This window comes from Hemitrygon akajei, chromosome 19 (genome assembly GCF_048418815.1).
Source record: "Hemitrygon akajei chromosome 19, sHemAka1.3, whole genome shotgun sequence".
NCBI classification, from domain to species: domain Eukaryota; kingdom Metazoa; phylum Chordata; class Chondrichthyes; order Myliobatiformes; family Dasyatidae; genus Hemitrygon; species Hemitrygon akajei.
In genome coordinates this window covers 75,197,520-75,219,467 of record NC_133142.1, presented here as the reverse complement: position 1 = coordinate 75,219,467, position 21,948 = coordinate 75,197,520, and the positions used below count along the sequence as shown (strand labels likewise).

General features: G+C 44.2%; 1 protein-coding gene across 3 annotated transcripts in view; it reads left to right on the top strand.

Annotated features, from left to right (window-relative positions):
• The window catches only part of slc38a3b (solute carrier family 38 member 3b), a 284,604-nt gene that overhangs the window by 215,581 nt on the left and 47,075 nt on the right, over positions 1-21,948 (top strand). For all 3 annotated transcript variants that reach the window (XM_073072906.1, XM_073072905.1, XM_073072904.1), the window contains exons 8-9: positions 17,539-17,621; positions 18,910-18,968. In XM_073072906.1, coding sequence (XP_072929007.1) covers positions 17,539-17,621; positions 18,910-18,968 — 142 coding nt within the window. The remainder of the gene's footprint in view (positions 1-17,538; positions 17,622-18,909; positions 18,969-21,948) is intronic.

The following is a 21,948-nucleotide window of genomic DNA, read 5'->3' as shown; positions in this document are numbered from 1 at the left end:
TATACCTGTCTGAAACCTCGTCCGATGCTGAGCGGCTGACCCTATACCTGTCTGATACGTCGTCCGATACTGAGCGGCTGACCCTATACCTGTCTGAAACCTCTTCCGTTACTGAGCGGGCTGACCCTATGCCTGTCTGAAACCTCATCCGTTACTGAGCGGGCTGACCCTATACCTGTCTGAAACCTCGTCCGATACTGAGCTGGCTGACCCTATACCTGTCTGAAACCTCGTCCGATACTGAGCGGCTGACCCTATACCTGTCTGAAACCTCGTCCGATGCTGAGCGGCTGACCCTATACCTGTCTGAAACCTCATCCGATACTGAGCGGCTGACCCTATACCTGTCTGAAACCTCGTCCGATACTGAGCGGCTGACCCTATACCTGTCTGAAACCTCGTCCGATACTGAGCGGCTGACCCTATACCTGTCTGAAACCTCGTCTGATACTGAGCAGCTGACCCTAGACCTGTCTGAACCCTCGTCCGATACTGAGCGGCTGACCCTATACCTGTCTGAATCCTCATCCGATACTGAGCGGCTGACCCTATACCTGTCTGAAACCTCGTCCGATACTGAGCGGCTGACCCTATACCTGTCTGAAACCTCGTCCGATACTGAGCGGCTGACCCTATACCTGTCTGAACCCTCGTCCGATACTGAGCGGGCTGACCCTATACCTGTCTGAACCCTCGTCCGATACTGAGTGGGCTGACCCTATACCTGTCTGAAACCTCGTCCGATGCTGAGCGGCTGACCCTATACCTGTCTGAAACGTCGTCCGATACTGAGCGGCTGACCCTATACCTGTCTGAAACCTCTTCCGTTACTGAGCGGGCTGACCCTATACCTGTCTGAAACCTCATCCGTTACTGAGCGGGCTGACCCTATACCTGTCTGAAACCTGGTCCGATACTGAGCGGGCTGACCCTATACCTGTCTGAAACCTCGTCCGATACTGATCCGCCTGACCCTATACCTGTCTGAAACCTCGTCCGATGCTGAGCGGCTGACCCTATACCTGTCTGAAACCTCATCCGATACTGAGCAGCTGACCCTATACCTGTCTGAAACCTCGTCCGATACTGAGCGGCTGTCCCTATACCTGTCTGAAACCTCGTCCGATACTGAGCGGCTGACCCTATACCTGTCTGAAACCTCGTCCGATACTGAGCGGCTGACCCTATACCTGTCTGAAACCTCGTCCGATACTGAGCGGCTGACGCTATACCTGTCTGAACCCTCGTCCGATACTGAGCGGCTGACCCTATACCTGTCTGAACCCACGTCCGATACTGAGCGGCTGACCCTATAACTGTCTGAAGCCTCGTCCGACACTGAGCGGCTGACCCTATACCTGTCTGAACCCTCATCCGATACTGAGCGGCTGACCCTATACCTGTCTGAAACCTCGTCCGATTCTGAGCGGCTGACCCTATACCTGTCTGAACCCTCGTCCGATACTGAGCGGGCTGACCCTATACCTGTCTGAACCCTCGTCCGATACTGAGCGGGCTGACCCTATACCTGTCTGAAACCTCGTCCGATGCTGAGCGGCTGACCCTATACCTGTCTGAAACGTCGTCCGATACTGAGCGGCTGACCCTATACCTGTCTGAAACCTCTTCCGTTACTGAGCGGGCTGACCCTATACCTGTGTGAAACCTCATCCGTTACTGAGCGGGCTGACCCTATACCTGTCTGAAACCTCGTCCGATACTGAGCGGGCTGACCCTATACCTGTCTGAAACCTCGTCCGATACTGAGCCGCCTGACCCTATACCTGTCTGAAACCTCGTCCGATGCTGAGCGGCTGACCCTATACCTGTCTGAAACCTCATCCGATACTGAGCGGCTGACCCTATACCTGTCTGAACCCTCGTCCGATACTGAGCGGCTGACCCTATACCTGTCTGAAACCTCGTCCGATACTGAGCGGCTGACCCTATACCTGTCTGAAACCTCGTCCGATACTGAGCGGCTGACCCTATACCTGTCTGAAACCTCGTCCAATACTGAGCGGCTGACCCTATACCTGTCTGAAACCTCGTCCGATACTGAGCGGCTGACCCTATACCTGTCTGAACCCTCGTCCGATACTGAGCGGCTGACCCTATACCTGTCTGAACCCACGTCCGATACTGAGCGGCTGACCCTATAACTGTCTGAAGCCTCGTCCAACACTGAGCGGCTGACCCTATACCTGTCTGAACCCTCATCCGATACTGAGCGGCTGACCCTATACCTGTCTGAACCCACGTCCGATACTGAGTGGCTGACCCTATAACTGTCTGAAACCTCGTCCGATACTGAGCGGGCTGACCCTATACCTGTCTGAACCCTCGTCCGATACTGAGCGGGCTGACCCTATACCTGTCTGAACCCTCGTCCGATACTGAGCGGCTGACCCTATACCTGTCTGAACCCTCGTCCAATATTGAGCGGGCTGACCCTATACCTGTCTGAACCCTCGTCCGATGCTGAGCGGGCTGACCCTATACCTGTCTGAACCCTCGTCCGATACTGAGCGGGCTGACCCTATACCTGTCTGAACCCTCGTCCGATGCTGAGCGGCTGACCCTATACCTGTCTGAACCCTCGTCCGATGCTGAGCGGGCTGACCCTATACCTGTCTGAAACCTCGTCCGATGCTGAGTGGGTACATCTGTAGAAACTTGCTAGAATCGTTGGTGACGTACCGAATTCCAAACTCCCAATGAGATGTCCCCGCAGGTTTGCCTTCTATGTGATTGCATCAGTGTGTTGAGCCCAGGGTAGCTCCTCAGAGATGGTGATGCTCAGTAACCTCAGCTCTTCCACTGCATGAGGACTGGTGTGTGTTCTCCTGACTTCAAAGTGGAAGAAACTAAAATTAAAGCAATGTCAATCTCAATAAAAGGAGAAAAATACAGTGAATGGAGGTTAGTTTTATATATAAGTCGAGCAGATAAAATTCGTCTCAGCCAGTTATAGCTTTGTGGTTGCCAACCTTAATAAGGGAACTACCAAAATGAGTTCACTCTACTTGGCTAAAGTTTTGCACTTAAAAAAGACCAGAACCAGTGTACGTAAAATGATCCCGAACATAAACAGGCTAAAATTACATAGCAGATTGCATTCCTAATTCTTCACTGCTTTCTCCTTCCTCACTGATGTTTTGTACTGCTGCAGCCTGAATGTTTGAGAGACCCAAGTCATTGTACTGGAGCTGGATTCTGTTGTAGTTTCATGGCTGTGTGACTCCCTTAGGCAAGTTATGATACTGATACTTTAACTAGGAGCTGCAGTGTAACTGAAGCTGCCTTCATATCTTTAGAAATACATTTGTTCCTCTCCTTCCTTGCAAAACTTCTTTGGCTTTGAATGTTTAAGTGGGAAGTGATTATAGGACTGGAATCTGCTTGGTGCATTCATGAAAAGAGCAGTTCAAGAGCCCTGAGGTATGCTGCAGCTCTATAAACTGGTTAAGCCACGTATGGAATATTGTGCTCAGTTCTGATTGCTTCACTATAGAAGGAATGTGGAAGCTTTAGAGAGGATACAGAGGAGATTTATCAGGATGCTGCCTGGATTAGAGGGCATGTCATATGAGGATATGTTGAGTGAGCTAGGAGTTTTCCCTTTGGAGTGAAGGAGAATGAGAGGCAACTTGATAGAGGTGTATAAGACAAGAGGCATAGATGGAATGGACAGCCAGAGACATTTCCCCAGGTTAAAAATGGCTAATACAGCAGGGCATAATATTAAGGTGATTGGAGGAACGTTTGGGGGGATGTTCCTGTTTTTTTTACACAGAGTGGTTGGTGTGTGGAGTGCCCTGCCATGGTTGGTGACAGAGACAGATGTTATACATTAGGGACTTCTGGGAAACTCTTAGATAGGCACACAGGTGATATAAAAATGGAGGGCTATGTCGTTAAATAGGTTTTAGTATATATAGGTTAAAAGTCTGGCACAACACTATGGGTCAAAGAGCCTGTACTGTACTCAAGTTCTATGTTCCAAACTTAGGTGCCTTATTGAAGCAATCCTTTAAGGTCTATACTAGCTCTTAGGCGAGAGAGAGAGAGAGAGAGAGAGAGAGAGTGAGAGAGAGAGAGAGAGGAGTGAGTGAGAGAGAGAGAGAGAGAGAGAGACCCTTCAGCCCACCAAGACATTGGTGACCATCAATCACCCATTTATTAACCTTATTTTCCCCTCAGCTTCCTCTAGATTCTACCATTCACCTACAGAATAGGGGCAATTTACAGCAATTAATCAAGAAAGCCACGTATCTTTGTGAACCAGAGCACTTTGGGGAGAAGCCCATGCATTTAGAGGGAGAATGAGCAAATACCACATAGTCAGCAGTGATTGAACCCATGTCTGTGGTGCTCTGAGGCAGCAATTCTACCAGCTGCACCACTGTGCTACCACCTTTTAAGAAATCAGAAAATGGATGCCACGGTGGCATTGGAGCTTCAGGGAGTTCAGAGAACATTTCCAGCATCATCTGTATGCTCTCCCTGTGGAATGTGTGGGTTTTCTCTGAGTCCTCCGGTTTCCACCCACAGTACAAAGACATTCCAGGTAGCAGATTAATTGGTGATTGTCATTTTTCTCATGATCAGGACAAGGTTAAATTGGGTGGTGCAGTTTGAAGGTTCAGAAGTGCCTATACTGTGCTATGTCTCAATACATTTAAAAAATTGAAAGTGGTGAGGATGGCAATGAAGAGGTTAAGAAGTTAGCTAAGCCTGGCCACAAACTGCCTTTACAGACTCCATTCTGAGGTGTTTTACAAACTGCTAACAGCAGTGCCCTTTCATGCACAGAGCATCTGTAAGGAGATTATGAACACCAGGCCAGAGACTGCTGTGACTGTAAGAGCCAGATAGGAAACACTAGCTTCTTTCAGCCCTGAAGACACCAAGAATGATTGCCCTGAATCCTCCCTTGGCCCGGAACAAGAGCTTCAGAAATCTGTTGGGAGCACTGAGCGTGCTCTGTTGCTGTCTTGCTGACTCAGTTCTGATTCACATTAGTATATTGTCATGAACACCAGGGTGTAATGGAACTTCTCTCTCTTGTGAAGCCCTCGGAGTAAGCAGTATAGATAGTAATGATAATAAATACAGCAAGGTGTGCGAAACAATGCAATGCTGCGAAGATACACTCAGTGGCCACTTTATTAAGTACCCCCTGAACCATAACCGAATCAATGAAAGACCCCACCAACTAGGGTATTCAACCAATGTGTAGAAGACAACAATGTGCACAAATACAAAAGAAGAAATAATAATAATAATAAATAAGCAATAACTATCAAGAATATGAGATGAAGCGAACTTGAAAGAGTCCATTGGTTATGAGGACATTTCAATTATGAGGCAAGTGAAGTTAAGTGAAATTATCCCCTTTGGTTCAAGAGGCTGATGGTTGAGAGGTAATAACTGATCCTGAACCTGGTGGTGTGAGTCCTGAGACTCCTGCACCTTCTTCCTGATGGCAGCAGTGAGAAGAGAGCATGTCCTGGGTGGCGAGCATTCTTCATAATGGATACTATTTTTCTGTGCTAACAGTTTATGTTGGTGTGCTCAGTGGTTGGGATGGCTTCAAGGTTCAATGTTTTCTATGTTCACAAATGTTCTTCTGCACATAACTGTTATATAACTCAACTGCTATTTGAGTTACTTCTTGTCAGCCTAAACCAGTCTGGCCATTCTCCTTTGATTTCTTTTTGCTTCCACTCAGTGTATGTTTTTTGAGTTTTTTTACACCATTCTCTGTAAACTTTAGAGACAGCCATGCATGAAAATCCCAGGCGGTCAGCAATTTCTGAGATACTTAAGTCACCCTGTCTGGCACCAACATTCATTCCACAGTCAAAGTCATTTAGATCTTGTGTCTTCCCCATTCTGATGTATGGTCTGAACAACAACTGAATCTCGTGACCATGTCTGTGTGACTTTATGCATTGAGTTGCTGCCACATAATTGGTTAATTTAATATTTCAATATAAACCCATGTGCAGGTGTACCTAATAATGTGGATACTGAGTGTGGTAGTGCGATCTGAAATAATGCATAAAGAATTGCTAAAGAGACAATACTGGTGCAGGCTATGGCAGTGTAGCAGCAAGTGCAACACTTTGTAACACCAGCTTTAAAATTGGGGTTCAATTGGCTGCGCTGTCTGTAAGGAGTTAGAATATTAATGAAATGGCTTTCCTCCAGTAGCTCTGGGTTCCTACCACATCCAAAGACGCACGGTAGGATTAGGGTTCGTGAGTTGGGGTGTGCTATGTTGGCACTGGAAGCGTGACAACACTAGTGGGTTGACCCCAACCGCAAATGATGCATTCCATTGGATGATTCAATTTATATGCGACAATTAAAACTTATCTTTATTTTAGAATAACCAAAATGGTTAGAAGCAAGGTGTAAAATGCATTGGAAAGCATGGAAAGAGAAAGAAATTTCTATTTCTTGCCACATAGGCAATGGAACTTTAAAGTTTGGAAACAAAAATTGCCTTTAAGCCAATATCTCTGTGGACTTCTGGAATTTTCAAAGTACGTATATAGAGAAGGAGCACAAAGACCTTTAGTACAATGCAGAGCAAAACTCTTTAAAAATGTCAGTGTTGAGTCTGTGGACAAGGACAGTATTTATCAGCATCCTAGACTGTCCCAGAAGTGGAATATGACTTGCTTCTATAATTGCTGTCACATTGTGGTATGGCTGAGGGCAGGGCCATTTCAGAGAGCAGATAACAGTCAACAGACTCAGTGAGCATCAGAAGTGCATGGAGATCTGGAGGGGTAGGGCCACAGTCAAATAGTTGGGTTGATGCAGCAGCCCAGTACAAGTCAAAACAACCATTTTACACAGGAAGAGATACATCCTGGGGACCTATAATTGCAATGCCTTGTGTACAGCTGTAGTGGGATAGTAGCTTGGAGGCTGTTTGTGATCATCATCAATGGGGATGGGAGAGGTTCCGGAGGATTGGAGGGTTTGAGATGTTGTTCCCTTATTCAAGAAAGGGAGTAGAGATAGCCCAAGATATTATAGACCAGTGAGTCATACCCAGTGGTTGGTAAGTTGATGGAGAATATCGTGAGAAGAAGGATTTATGAACATTTGGAGAGGCATAATATAATTAGGAATAGTCAGCATGTCTTTGTCAAAGGCAGGTCGTGCCTTATGAGCCTGATTGAAAATTTTTTTCAGATGTGACTAAACACATTGATGAAGGAAGAGCAGTAGATGTAGTGTATATGGATTTCAGCAAGGCATTTGATAAGGTACCCCATGCAAGGCTTATTGAGAAAGTAAGGAGGCATGGGATACAAGGGGACATTGCTTTGTGGGTCCAGAACTGGCTTGCCCACAGAAGACAAAGAGTGGTTGTAGATGGGTCATATTCTGCATGGAGGTCGGTCACCAGTGGTGTGCCTCAGGGATCTGTTCTGGGAGCCTCCTCTCTTCATGATTTTTATAAATGACCTGGATGAGGAAGTGGATGGGTGGTTAGTAAATTGCTGATGACACAAAGGTTGGAGGTGTTGTGGATAGTGTGGATACAGTACAGAGGTTACAGTGGGATATTGATAGGATGCAAAACAGGGCTGAGAAGTGGCAGATGGAGTCCAACCCAGATAAGTGTGAGGTGGTTCATTTTGGTAGGTCAAATATGATGGTAGAATATAGTATTAATGGTGAGACTCTTGGCAGTGTGGAGGATCAGAGGGATCTTGGGATCAGAGTCCATAGGACGCTCAAAGCAGCTGTGCAGGTTGACCCTGTGGTTAAGAAGGCATGCGGTACATTGGCCTTCATCAATCATGGGATTGAGTTCAAGAGCCGAGAGGAAACGTTGCGGCTATATAGGACCCTGGTCAGACCCCACTTGGAGTACTGTGCTCAGTTCTGGTCACCTCACTACAGGAAGGATGTGGAAGCCATAGAAAGGGTGCAGAGGAGATTTACAAGGATGTTGCCTGGATTGGGGAGCATGCCTTATGAGAGTAGGTTGAGTAAACTCGGCCTTTTCTCCTTAGAGCGACGGAGGATGAGAGGTGACCTGATAGAGGTGTATAAGAAGATGAGGGGCATTGATCATGTGGATAGTCAGAGGCTTTTTTCCTGGGCTGAAATGGCTAACATGAGAGGGCACAGTTTTAAGGTGCTTGGAAGTAGGTACAGAGGAGATGTCAGGGGTAAGATTTTTACGTAGAGAGTGGTGAGGGCATGGAATGGGCTGCCGGCCATGGTTGGTGGAGACGGATAGAATAGGTCTTTTAAGAGCCTCCCTGATAGGTACATGGAGATTAGAAAAATCGAGGACTATGTGTAACCCTAGTAATTTCTAAAGTACATGTTAGGACTCGGTGAAAGTAGACGTGCACTCATAACCAGGCACACACGATTTGATTTACAAGTTCTGTACATTTATCTGTAATTCTGTTCAAACAACCCAGTAAGGTAGGTAATTAAAAATAAATCGTAAAATATAAGAGCAGTTATTAATTTTTAAAATGTTCTGTGCTAATAAATTGATGTGCTCACATAATGCCTCCAGAAATCATGTTTGGTTTTTTTAAAGAGCAAACATGAGGAAATCTGCAGACGCTGGAAATTCAAACAACAACACACACAAAATGCTGGTGGAACACAGCAGGCCGAGCAGCATCTCTAAGGAGAAGCACTGTTGACGTTTCGGGCCCTGATGAAGGGTCTCGGCCTGAAATGTCGACAGTGCTTCTCCTTATGGATGCTGCCTGGCCTGCTGTGTTCCACCAGCATTTTGTGTGTGTTGTTTGGTTTTTTATCCACTTTCAGTCATAAGATCAGCTGTGTGAACTTACAAAAAATATTATATTACTGACATTCCAGCTGTAACATAATTGTCTTCATATTTCTTTACAGTCTACTTCCCATCCCTCTCTCTAATTACGCCAGCACGGAATGTTTAGGCTCACATACTGATTATCACCCGGTTACTAGGAAACAGAGAGGAGTTAGTTCTATTGGACTCTCATTGCAATTTATTTGTTTTAAGTCTGGTTAACTATGGCTGTCAGAGAGCAAAGGAAGTGTGCTTCGGTGCTGGGAAAGAAATGTGTGAAATATATCATGCTTTAAATGCCAACAGGTTTTGCAAGAACCTGTGACATACTGTATGAGATTCAGGGTGTAGTGGACAACAAAACAGACCTTATGCGCTTAATCTTTGTCTCCCTGTCCACCTCCCTGCACTCGTAAGAGGTACCTCATACTTCTTAGAGGGGTCACTGAGTGTATGTCCATGGCCTTCTTCTGTAGTCCCAGATTCGATGTGTTGTGCATTTAGCGATGCTGTTCTGCACACCACTGTTGTATTGTGTGCTTATTAGAATTACTGTTGTCTTTCTGTCAGCTTGAGTCTTTTGGCCATTCTCCTCTGACCTTTCTCATTATCAAGGGATTTTCACCTTCAGAACTGATGCTTACTTGATTTTTGTTTTGTTTTTTGCACTATTCTCTGTAAACTAGAGAGTATTGTGTGTGAAAATCCTAGGGGATCATCAGTTCCTGGGATACTCAAACCACCTCTCCTGACATCTACAATCATTCTATGGTCAAAGCCACTTAGATCATGTTTCTTCCCCATTCTGATGCTTGGCCTAAATAACAACTGAACCTCCTGACCATGTCTGCGTGCTTTTATGTATTGAGTTGCTGCCCCATGATTGGCTGATGAGATATTTGCATTATTGAGCAGGTGTACAGGTGTACCTAATATACTGACCTCAAGTATACATTCAATTGGATACTTGATTTGCTTGCCCCATTGTTCATCTCTTTCTTCCTCCTTCCCCACCTGGTTCCATCTGCCTATCATCCTCTTCCAATCTGGGTCTACCTATCATCTACTAATCTCTATCCTATCTCTGTCTTTTCCATCTGTTTGTCACCCTTCCCCATCAGGTTCCAGCCATCTCTGCAGGCTCTTGAATTGAAACCCCTTCTGCCTCCCCACATGATGCTTGATCTGTTGACCTCTCCTGGTGTCCTGTTCCGTATTCTGGGTCCGCACTCTTCCTTTTTGTCATTTGTTCTAGTTGATTTTGGGGTCCTTTCTTCAGCTCTGTTAACCACTGCAGAGGAACAGAAGTAGGGACGGGTTAACTAACTGCACGTTTTGCATTAGAATGTGGCCAGCATCTGCTGAGGTGAAAGAGGAGGCAGTGAGTTGTATACAATGGGAGCAACATCGCAGCTGGAGATCCAAACCATGAGAGTCGGGTTAGGGTATTGAATGGCAGTTGAAATCTCAGATCTCAGGCCAGTCATCTGTCCCATCAACCTATCCTATCTGTCCCATTCCCCTGTAACCTATTCTCTCTCACAGGCCCACAACTCTTGGCAGCACACCTGCACTAGAGGTAGTTCACTGTAGCTAATTCACCTTCCAACCAGCACAATGTCCTGTGATGAGAATTGGGCAACTCTAAAGAATCACATGTCTTTGGCGCCTGTTGGAATGTGAACAGGGTCACTGGATAGAGACTGAAGTTAGTGGATACAGAAGTGGTTTATTCAGCAAAAACAAGCAGTGGGCATCATATTGTGTCTGTTTCAGATGACAAGCCCTGTTTGACCCAATATTACATCATATTTTATATGCTAAATATCAAAGGACAATTCTATACTTACAATGCTTCCTTTGAATTACATATAACTTTCATACTTGCTTCTTCGCACCCACATTCCAGACACCCAAAATGAATGTTAGCCAGCATTGTCTGGTTTTGCAATTAACTGCTGTTCGCAGCTCTAGGAATCTGTTGTCCAGGGCTGCATTTTAAATTTAATTTTAGTCCATGTTCAGGTCTAAAGATTGATAGTTGAAGTTAACATTTTGCTCTATATCCTAAGTCCAGAATACGCTCTAACAGTCCTCCATCCTGGACAAAAATAAATTTGTTTCAGGAAAAGCCAAACCTTGAGGATCTAATCAAATAGGACAGCACAATGCCCTGTACTTCAGATTCCCTTCCTCAAAGACCTTATGTGCATCTACATCTATGCTATCTTCCCTAATGGCTACCTAAAGACTCTAAGGAGAGAGATTTTTCCAGAAATTTGACCAAAAGTCTTTCAAATACAGCTTTGTTATTTGTATACCTGTTGCCTCCTTCCCTGCTACCCGATTGCAGTTTAATCACATTCTTTATCTTCACCCCTTCTCTTCTGATAGCTAAACTTCTGCAGTGGCTACCAGTAGTTCCTCTCTTTCAAGGGGCACCAGCAATGTGAACATATCAGGCTGATAGGCCCTCTCGTCGAAGTACAGGAGGGGTGAGCGTGATCTCTGAATGAGGCTGAGCTCAGATCTTACTTCTGCATTTTCAGGAAGACTGGGTCATCCCCCCGAATACTCCTCATACGCTCAGTATTTACATTCTGCATAATCAAAGGCAGGCTCATTAGCTCTCTGAACTACTGGCATTATCATTCCCCAGTTACTCTTACACCCCCCCCCCAGCTGCTGCCTTATTCCCCCCTCAAAAAAGCGATCTCTCTCTTCATTGTGTTGGTGGTTGCCCATGTACCATCCTGCACCCCCTGGGCAATACTGTTCCACATATTCCTCGGGCACTTCATTTTTACCAACACGTGGATATCTTTAGGGTGCATCTGGTGAATTTCAATCATTTCCTGGAGCTTGCATCAGAATTTTGAATTCCCACATGCGACTTTAAGTGAGAGCAATTCTGACAGAGTGCTCTGCTTCTCCCCGGGGCTGAAGGACTAATCAAAGTCAGGGGCTGACTCAGGGGGTCCCAACCTGATGTTAGTGCCATTCTGACACATATATCTGGGTAGAACCTCTCCATGAAATACACTACACAAAATGGGTGCAAGTTAACCAAGAACATACATGCACACTGCAATCTGCTACTTAGGTGTGTCTGAACTCATAATGTCTGTAGTATTCCTTTGCATCTAATTGTTACACCAAAGTTACAGATGCGTTGTTAAAACAGGCACACACTCACAAACATGCCTGCCAAATACAGTTCCCGGAACGAGTATATACAGTACGCCCCACTCTGATGACCTGAACCTTTGGTAACCACCCTTTGCAACTGGTGGCCTGTCTCTCAAACTTTTTATTTATTTATTTATTAAATTTTTAGAAAATTACAAAGAATAAATGTAATGATAAAATAGTAAGAAAGAGAAAAATAATATTAACCCTCCTCCCTCCCCTTAACCCTCCCCCCCTTAACCCTTGTCTAAAGAAAGAAAAAAAAGAAAGAAGAGAAAGATTGCCTGGATATCGGAGGATCCCCACATGCTCCATGCAGTTCAAATAATTTTAATTTTTATTTTTACTTTCCCCAATTACTTTATAATTTTATCTTCAAAGGATCTGTGTATTTAATCCTATCTTTTGTAGGTATGGGAGCCAAATTTTCAAAAATATATCACATTCATTTCTTAGATTGTATGTATTTTTTTCAAGTGGAATACAGCTATATATTTCATTATTCCAATGATCCATAGTTAAATATAAATCAGATTTCCAAGTAACTGCGATAACTTTTTTGGCTACTGCCAATGCAATTTTTATAATTTTTTTCTGATACTTATTCAATTTAAGTTTCGATATTGTCCCTTCAATGTCTCCTAATAAAAATAATATTGGACTATGTGGGAGTTGTACTCCAGTAATTTGTTCCAATAAAAGTCTTAGATTTATCCAAAATGATTGAATTTTAAAACAAAACCAAGTAGAATGTAAAAAAGTACCAATTTCTTGATTACATCGAAAACATTGGTCAGACATATTTGAATTTAATCTATTTATTTTCTGTGGTGTTATATATAATTGATGTAAAAATTATATTGTACTAATCTAAGTCAAACATTTATTGTATTTATCATACTATCAGAACATAATCTTGACCAGCTTTTTCCATCAATTTTAATATTCAAATCAGATTCCCATTTTTGTCTTGATTTATGAATTCCTGTGTGTCTCTCAAAATTAACATATAAGTGTTTAGTGTCTTACATGCACACACAACACACTACTTTTATATCCACTAGTTCTGCTCTGCGCTCCGTAATACTTCGTGATCCCGTAGTCTCCGACCTGAATGGGTCCAAGTGTGAGTGCTAATTTCAAAACTTTACTCACACACTTAGACTGCTAATGTCACTGGCCACACAATACAAAGCCATCCTGGACAAGTCCCCAAGTGTTGTAATGTGAACAAAGTCACCCGAGAAAGACTGAAGCTAGTGGCTCCAGATGTGGTTTATTCAACAAAAACGAGCAGGTGGCATCATATTGAGACCCTTTCAGATGAAGCGGCCTCTTCGATCCAATATTACATATAATTTTATATGCTGAAATCAAAGGACAATACTTACATTGTATCTACAATGCTTCCTTTGAATTACTTATAACTTTCATACCTCCTTCTTTGCACCCCCACTCTAGACACCCAAAATGAATGTTAACCAGCATTGTCTGGATTTTCAATTAACCCTACTGTTCCCATCTCTAGGAACCTATTGTTCAGGGCTGCATTTTAAATTTAATCTACAGTCCACATTCAGGTCTAAAGATTGGTTGTTGAAGTTGATAATTTGCTATATACCCTAAGTCCAGAATATGCTCTAACACAGTCTATTAGAGCATATATTGATAGGCAAATATCAGCCTATTTGCATCCCCATCAAAAACATACACACAGAAAGGTGCAGAAAAGGGCCAGTAACATCGTGAAGGATCTCACCCACGTTGCCCGTGACTGTTCATCCCACTCCCATCAGGGAGGAGGTGATGTAGCATCCACGCCAGGACCACCAGACAGAAAAACAGTTACATTCCCCAATCAGTAAGACTGATCAACACCTCCACCCTCTAACCAACCCCAACCAGCACTACATCATCATTTCTTGTCAGTTATGTACAGGCGTTCGTATGTGTAATGTCACTTTATGGCCACTTCATGTTTTTTATTATTATTGTCTTCTTCATCTTAATTGTGTTTTTTTCTGCTGCTGCATTGTATCCAGAGTAACAATTATTTAATTCTCCGTTACAGTTGTGTACTGGAAATGACACCTTTAGAAAGCACTATAGGCACAGGGAGAATACACAAACTCTATGTATGAGGCCAGTATTGATCATAGGCCACTGGAGCGGTGTGTCCGCCACTGCCTCGTGTACTGGGGTGGGGCGAGATGAAGAGGCGAGGGGCCAAGGAAAGGCTACATTAGGGATAAAATGCTCATTTCTCTCTCAGTGACATTTCAATGTCACTTAGACACGGGCCATTCAAAGATAGCTTTAAAGATTAATTTTATTTGTCGCACGAACATCAGAACATACAGTGAAATGCATCATTTGTGTCAACAGCTACCACTGTGTGGGGATTGTGCTGGAGGTAGCCCGCAAAGTGTCGCCACACTTTTGCTGCCAACGTAGCACGCCCACAACCTCTAGCGCTTCGGAATGTGAGAGGAAATGCAGTCACAAGGAGAATGTACAAACTCCCTATAGACAGTGTTGGGAATCGAGCCCCCATCGCTGGTTGATGGTGCTGTAAAGCACTTGAGCCAACTGCTACGCTACCATGCCACACCGTCCTTGGGAGAAGCATGCCTCTCCTGTCTCTTCCCAGTTCTATTAGAATGGGTTTGCCAATATTTTGTCACAGAGTCAGGGAATCATAGTTGGCTTTCCCGACCTTGAACTGCACACGTAATCTAAGATGAGAAGTTAGACCAAGAGTTTGTCCAACCCTACACTTGTGGTAGATGTTTGGCATTGTCAAACAACACCAGATTAACCACTGCCATGAACACCATGGTTTGCTTTTGCTTACAATGTAAGAGGAGGCCATTTCAGCTCGTTGAGTCCAAGCCAGCTCAGCAAGCAATCCAATTCCCCATCAATTCTCCCTCTAGTCTATTCTCTTAAATTCCCCTCAGATTTTACTCTTCACCTGCACACTGGAGACAATCACAGTGGCCAATTAACCTACGAGTCCAAAATCTTTGTGAAGTGGGAAGCACAGCATGTAGCAGTTAGTGTATTACTTTACAGTGCCAGAGGCGAGTGTTCAATTCCCATCAGCGTCTGCAAGGAACTTGTACGTTCTCAGGTGCTCTGGTTTCCTCCCACATTCCAAAGAGGCACATGTTAGTAGGTTAATTAGTCACATTTGTATAATTGGACAGTGTGGCCTTGTTAGGCCGGAAGGGTCTATACCATGCTGTATCTTTAAATAAAAACTGGTGCAGCTCAGACAAACCCAGGAGGTTGCAGGGAGAATATGCAAACTCAACAAGTACAGCACTCAGGGTCAGAATTTAATCCAGGCCACTGGAGCTGTGAGCCTGTGGCTCTACCAGCCGTGTCAGTGTAGAGGTACAAGCTCACAGTTCCAGTAAACCTGGGTTAAATTCCAACCCTGCACAAAATAACGAAGACACAGGTAACTCATTGATGATGAAGTCCTCTGTGACACTTTGATAAAATGTTACATAAAAGAGATGAATTCTTTCTTTTCCTGATTAATCAGCTTGTGACCAATGGAACCACTGTTGTGCTCCACTGCTTTCAGTTTCCAAGTGTTAAAGAGCCAGTCATAGCTTTTCACTAAGGATCAAGTTCAATTGTCATTCAACCATGCACATGTATACAGCTAAATGAAAGAGTGTTCCTCCAGGGCCAAGATGCAAAACCCAGTACACACAACACATAGTTATGATAGTTACAGCATGATATAGTTACAATAGCACATACAGTCACAGAAAATATTATTAGCACAAGCCCCAGAGTGGCATGGCCTGAAAGTTGATGATGTTGTCCCAGAGCCACGTTTCTGCCAGAAACAAGTACACAACAGTTCCTGATCTTGCGCTCGTTCAGCAGACAAAGACAGACCAGTTTGTCTTCCGGGGATCAAACCGTAAAGAGCAGCACTGACGGGAGGGGCTAGCGTCCAACCCAGCACGGATTCCAGTGTGTCCGCCGCACCTCTGTTCTGTCGCACAATGTCTCCAGAACCTTCTCCTGCGACACCGTGGCATGAGGGCCTGCTTGACAGCTCCCTCACCATCAGTCTCTCCATTAAACCAATGAAACAGACTTGCAGTATTTATATTACCAATGTCCAATAGGGTCTTGCATAAACAAGAAAAATGTTTTGGACGCAGATTTGGAACATTTGTTGGACGTGAAGAGGCCACAGTGACCAAACATGCCACCGTCCTAATGGAAGTAGCAGGCCTCTGCAGTCCTGTTGCTGGGTCCTGACCCAGAGCATCAACCATCTGTTTGCCTCTACAGATTCTGCCCAACTCCGCTGAGCTCATTCAGAAATCTGTTTTCAGCCCAAACTTGTGTGAAAACTGTAAAGCATCAGTTCTGTTACCAAATGCTCCTCTTGTCCCAGTCACTAGAGTACTTCCTGGAATACAGAATAAACAGTCATTGAAGCCAAATGCTGACTGTGTCTCCAGACAAGCACTGTAGAAACGTTTTGGAAGTTACTCACCTCTTGGCAAACAAGCCGTGCTTTTTAATTGGAACGTGCCCAGAATAACATTTTATTACCCTGAAAATCAAGCTTGTAGTTTTTGATATATAAGCTCAAACCTCTGCTTCACAACAATAAAATCAGTTTATACGATAGCATTGAATAAGTCATTGATCTTCATTTAATTCTGATTTTTAATAAAAGTGACACTTGGAATGTGTAGCACGCTGTGATTTATGGGACAACTTTCTTGAGATTCTAAAGCACTTAACAACCAATAAAGAACTTGGGAAGTGTAGTCACTGTTGTAATGTGGGAAGTAATTTGCATAGAGCATGCTTCCTCAAACAGCAACCTGTTAATGGACCAGTTAACCATTTTACTGATGTTGGTTGAGGGGGAAATTTTGGCCAAAACATGCCCTTCCTGCAGCACTGTGGGACAGTTTAGTAAGAACTGCAGTGGTGTCCATTGTGCTAACAGAGTACAATGAAGCTTTCAGTCAGATCATGAGATTATTTTGAGGCTCTCAATACCTTTTCTGCCCTGAGAAACACACAAACAACATAGTAAAGTATAGGGGCAAACTTGTTTCAGCCTCGACTAAGCTTCTGGCTGTACACAGGGCTCTTGCTGATATTTAAGTCAGGGATCCCAATTGCAAGGATTAATGAGTGAAGCCTGCTCCCTGTTTCTCCAGCCACTGAGAAATGGGAAGAGGGCAGCACAAAAATAGATGGTTTGATGTAGGTTCATGTTGCAAAATGAACTCTCTGAAATGTTTTCCAAGATTTTCTCTGGTGGCTTGCATACTAGTGAGATGTTACTGCACCTACATCTGATTGATCACGTCAATCTTTACATTGTCTTTACTGTATACCTTCAGTGTATTCCAGTCCCCACCACCTGGGTTTACTTTAGCCTGCATTTTTATCTGTATATCATAATTTGCAATGTTATTTTCTCTCTGATGTATCCATTTTAATCCTGTTTTCTGTTTCAGTGAATGGTATCTGAATGGAAACTACCTGGTGATCATAGCATCAGCAACAGTGGTGTTGCCCCTGGCCTTAATGAAACAACTCGGTTAGTTCTGCTAACACTGTGAAAATCTGGTTCACATTAGTTAATCCATCAAATTGTGATATTAGAGGAGATAAGAATTGCTTCAGTTTTTACTCAGGAGCCAATGATTAAATGATTTGAGGAACTATGTGGCATTTTTATGGTTCCAGATCGCAAAAAAATATATTTTCTTGTCTACCTAACGTGCCTAAGAGCCCTGTTATCTCTCTTTAATAGAGAAAATGATTCCTGGGCTTTTGACTCGTTATTTAGCAGTTTATTAGTGAAATATGATTTACTGAAAAATAGTCTCCGCTGCTGTGTTTTTGGGTCAAGCCTCCCTTACATTTCCTGACACTATATCCCTGTGACACTATGTACCAGTACTGTATATTGAGTAGGTACCCCTTGCAGCAGAGCATCAGAAGGCTTTCACCTCCCCACCCCAACACATACACACAAAACATCCTTTTCAAAATGTTTGGCTGCCTCTTCCATAGTAGTTACATATAATTTGGAATAGAAGTTTCTTGACGCGGGAAGAGTAATTGCATCTCAGTAAACGGTAAGGTCTGTATGTCAAAACACAGTATTTATTTACCTCCTGGATGTTGCCTGATTTGCTGAGTTCCTCAAGGTATCCAACATCTGCAGAATCTCTTGTGTCTATCAGACCTGAAGTTGTGTAACTCAGCAACTTACTGGTTACTGTTCACAAGGAATTCTAAAGTAGTTTTGGGACAGGCATCATGGACACAGGGAAGTGGGTCAACATTTACTGGACAATTTGATTCTTGGTTGCACTGTGTACTAACCCAAGTGCAGAGGGCTTTTTCATTACGTTAAATGGGGAGGCAGGCATCTGCAGATCGATAATATATCTTCCATGTTCCCTGGTTTTTATGCACTGTGTTACAAACATGAGCACTGGGACTTCCCTCCTTGTGATTTTTCTCAGGGATTGAATGGACGACGCTGAGAGATTTGGGCCAAGTTCCAGAGTTGGCTATATATAATTGAGATGAGGGGAGAGGCAAGTGCTACTGGGAGGGGTATTTAAATGGCATAATGTGTGGCTGGGTTACCTGAAAAGTTTCCCCAGTGGGCATTGTGGTCGGCATGGACTAATTGGGCCAAAGGGCCTGTATCTATGCCGCATTATTCTATGACTTTAGCCATTATGGCTCCCCTATGTCTTCAGCCAACATTGCTCTTCCATGCTTCAACTTCAAGAGAAACATTTCATGATTTAGTTGTACTTTTGGGTTATTTGGCAGAGTAATACTTTCTCTCCATCTTTTAATTGTAGGTTATCTGGGCTACACCAGTGGTTTCTCCCTTGGCTGCATGGTTTTCTTTCTAATTGTGGTAAGTGCTCTAATGCCAGAGGTTTGGTAGGTGGGGATCTGAAGTTGATGGGCTGAAACTTATATTTGGCCTCTATGTCCCCTTGTGATTCCGGGAATGAAAAGGTTAACTGTGAGACACATTTGATGTCTCTGGCATTGTACTTTCTGGAATTTCGAAGAATGTAGGGGAGATCTCTCCTATCAAATATTGAAAGGCCTAGATAGAGTGGATGTGGAGAGGGTGTCTCCTATAGCGGGGAAGTCTAAGGCTAGAAGGCACAGCCTCAGAATAGAGGGGGGTCTATTTAGAACAGAGGTGAGAAGGAATTCCTTTAACCAGAGGGTGGTGAATCTGTGGAATTCATTGCCATGAACGGTTGTGGAGGCCAAGTCATTGAGTGAGTATATTTAAAGGGAATGTTGATAGGTTCCTGCTTAGTAAGGCTGTCAAAGGTTATGGGGAGAAGGCAGGAGAATGGGGTTGAATGGGATAGTATATCAGCCATGATGGAATGATGAAGCAGACTCAATGGGCTGAGTGGCCTAATTCTGCTCCTATGTCTGATGGTCTTATGAAACTGGGCCCCGCAGACTTAAATGCAGTCTTGTGCATATAGAGACTGCAGATGAGTGTCTCTACAACATTAAGTTCTATAAAGGATAGTAATCTCACAAGATCAATTTATCAATCTCACATATTGAAGCTCAGCAGAAAGCATCAGGCAAGTAATTAGGCAATGCTGTATTTTATGGTATTTACGGTTCTCTACATCTTTAATTTACACTACTAGTACAAACAGAGTTTCACTGGAGCGGAGAAAGTTTAACTCAGTGAAAATGTTCTGGTTATCTTTGAAATCCCTTGAACATGTCGAGCAATCTGTACAAAGATTGAACTTAGAAAAGAAGAAAATCCTGATATTCATGGAAAAAATTTTGGCTAGTTCAGAGATTGAACCTGTACATATTGAAACTTCCTCTTATTTCATGATAAGTGTTCATTAAACCCCGTAACTGGGTCACTTACCAGCAAAGATGGAGAGGTCCGTTGAAGTCTAATGATACTATTTTTAACAGTATTTATTAGTAAAAAGACACAAAAATAATATCAATGCAAACATACAGATAATATACGTTGTCAATACTAAATCTGAAAGTACGGGTATAATAATAATCAATGAGAAATAAGCTCTATCGTTGTCTAGGGGATAATGTATTGTCCGATGGAAATATAAAAGTCACTCAGTTCATGCAGGCTGCAGCCTTTGGTTTGCTGGCTTCAGCTGGGTTTGCAATTGTTGGAGAGAGAGAGATTTTGAGAAAAGAAACTTGCCGGCTTTCCTTGATCGGATCTTGATCCGTATTCGTCCTTTAAGCGAGGCCGTTCCGTGGAGGACTTGTCATCCAGGCAAGGATGGACACACACACAAGTCCCCACCGGTCTCGTACGTTTCTCCTGGTGTGTCTGAAGGGGTTGTTCCCCAGACCCTCTTATCCTTACTCACGGGGTCTCAGATGTCAATCAGGTTGGGATGATGCAATCCCTCAACCAGCCCACTCTGGTCATCCCCCGAGGGCTTCAATGAATAGTACAGTACTCAATACACAATTCCGTCTCCAAGAGACAATGGCCGTTATCCATGGCTTTGTCTTGCTAAGGGGCCAGGACACATTCCAAAACCTTGAGGATTCTCTCTCATTTCCTGGGTCCAAGACCCGAATTAATAGCGATCTTGCGATTCTCAAGAAGGAGGGGGCGACTTTGTACCCTTCAGCCCCTCAGAGTTGTGGCACATTCGTAACACCCCCTTCCTTCAAAGCTTTTTTACCATCAGTAAAAATGAATTAATACAGAGTCTTACAGGAGTTCAGAATCTAACACAATACAAAAGAGTTTTTTTTTCACTACAGAGTAATACAGTTATACATTCCATTCAGCATCTAAACAGGTAACAATTGGACGTTGAATCGGCGAACTGTCCCTGATCAATATACTGTCCCAAGAGTCGAGGATGCGCTGGCCTGCCTGAGAGGAGTCGAATGGTTCGATGGTGGAGCTCCAACAAGTGCACTAAACTGACTGAACTTTGATAAGTTGGCGCCTTTTGTTTTTTCTTGTATATATATATATAGTATTGCCTAATACTCTTTTAATTTTAGTAAACTCTTTAAAGTGTATTTCATACCGGTATTTGTTGTGGGTTTGATACTGTTGGCGGGCGCGAGGCATAAATGCGATTCTCACAGCACCTGCGTGTACGGGAGGTGGGTTGGTGTGTGGCTGGATCGCCTTTTCCCCTAGACATATACCAGCCTGTTGGGTAAGTGTTACATTTGTGGGGTGCTCGCCCGGGATTGGATTGTCAGGGGGCTGTGGAATCGCGCAGGCAGCAGAGCGGAGATGGACAGGGATAAGATTGTTCGCTGGTGCGAATTTGAAGGTGTACCGGTACAGTACGCATGTGTAGTGAGCGGAGTGGATTTTCGAGTTTCGGGAGACGCATTAGTGCGAGGGTTAAGTTTGGTGAAGGGTATGGGGCAGGTAGAATTGGTAGCTAGACAGTGTGGTAAAGAGATGGAGTCTAGCTGGGTGTTGGTTAGTACAAGTGCTAACGTCAGGACGTTGGAACTGCCGGCGATGGTCAGTGTACCGGGGAGCAGGGGCTGTGGGGGCTCCACCCCTTCTCCGAGGATGAGGCTGAGGAGACTTCGGAGGAGGAGCTAGAGCTAGAGGAAAACCCCAGAGAGGTGGCAGGCACTAACAAAGGGAGGAGGGAGGACGGAGTCGTGACTAGGCCCCGCCCCCCAGGTAGTGGGGACGCCTCGGAGCTGGCAGCCGCACTTAACTCCCTGGTGGGAGTGGCCGAGAGGCCACGGCTGAAGCTGGGGGTGTTCTCCGGAGCCAAGCCTACTCTGGACGGGGAGGTGGACTATGAGACCTGGATCGAGCATACGTCCTTGATGTTAGAGGAGTGGCCAGGCTCGGAGGAGGAGAAGAG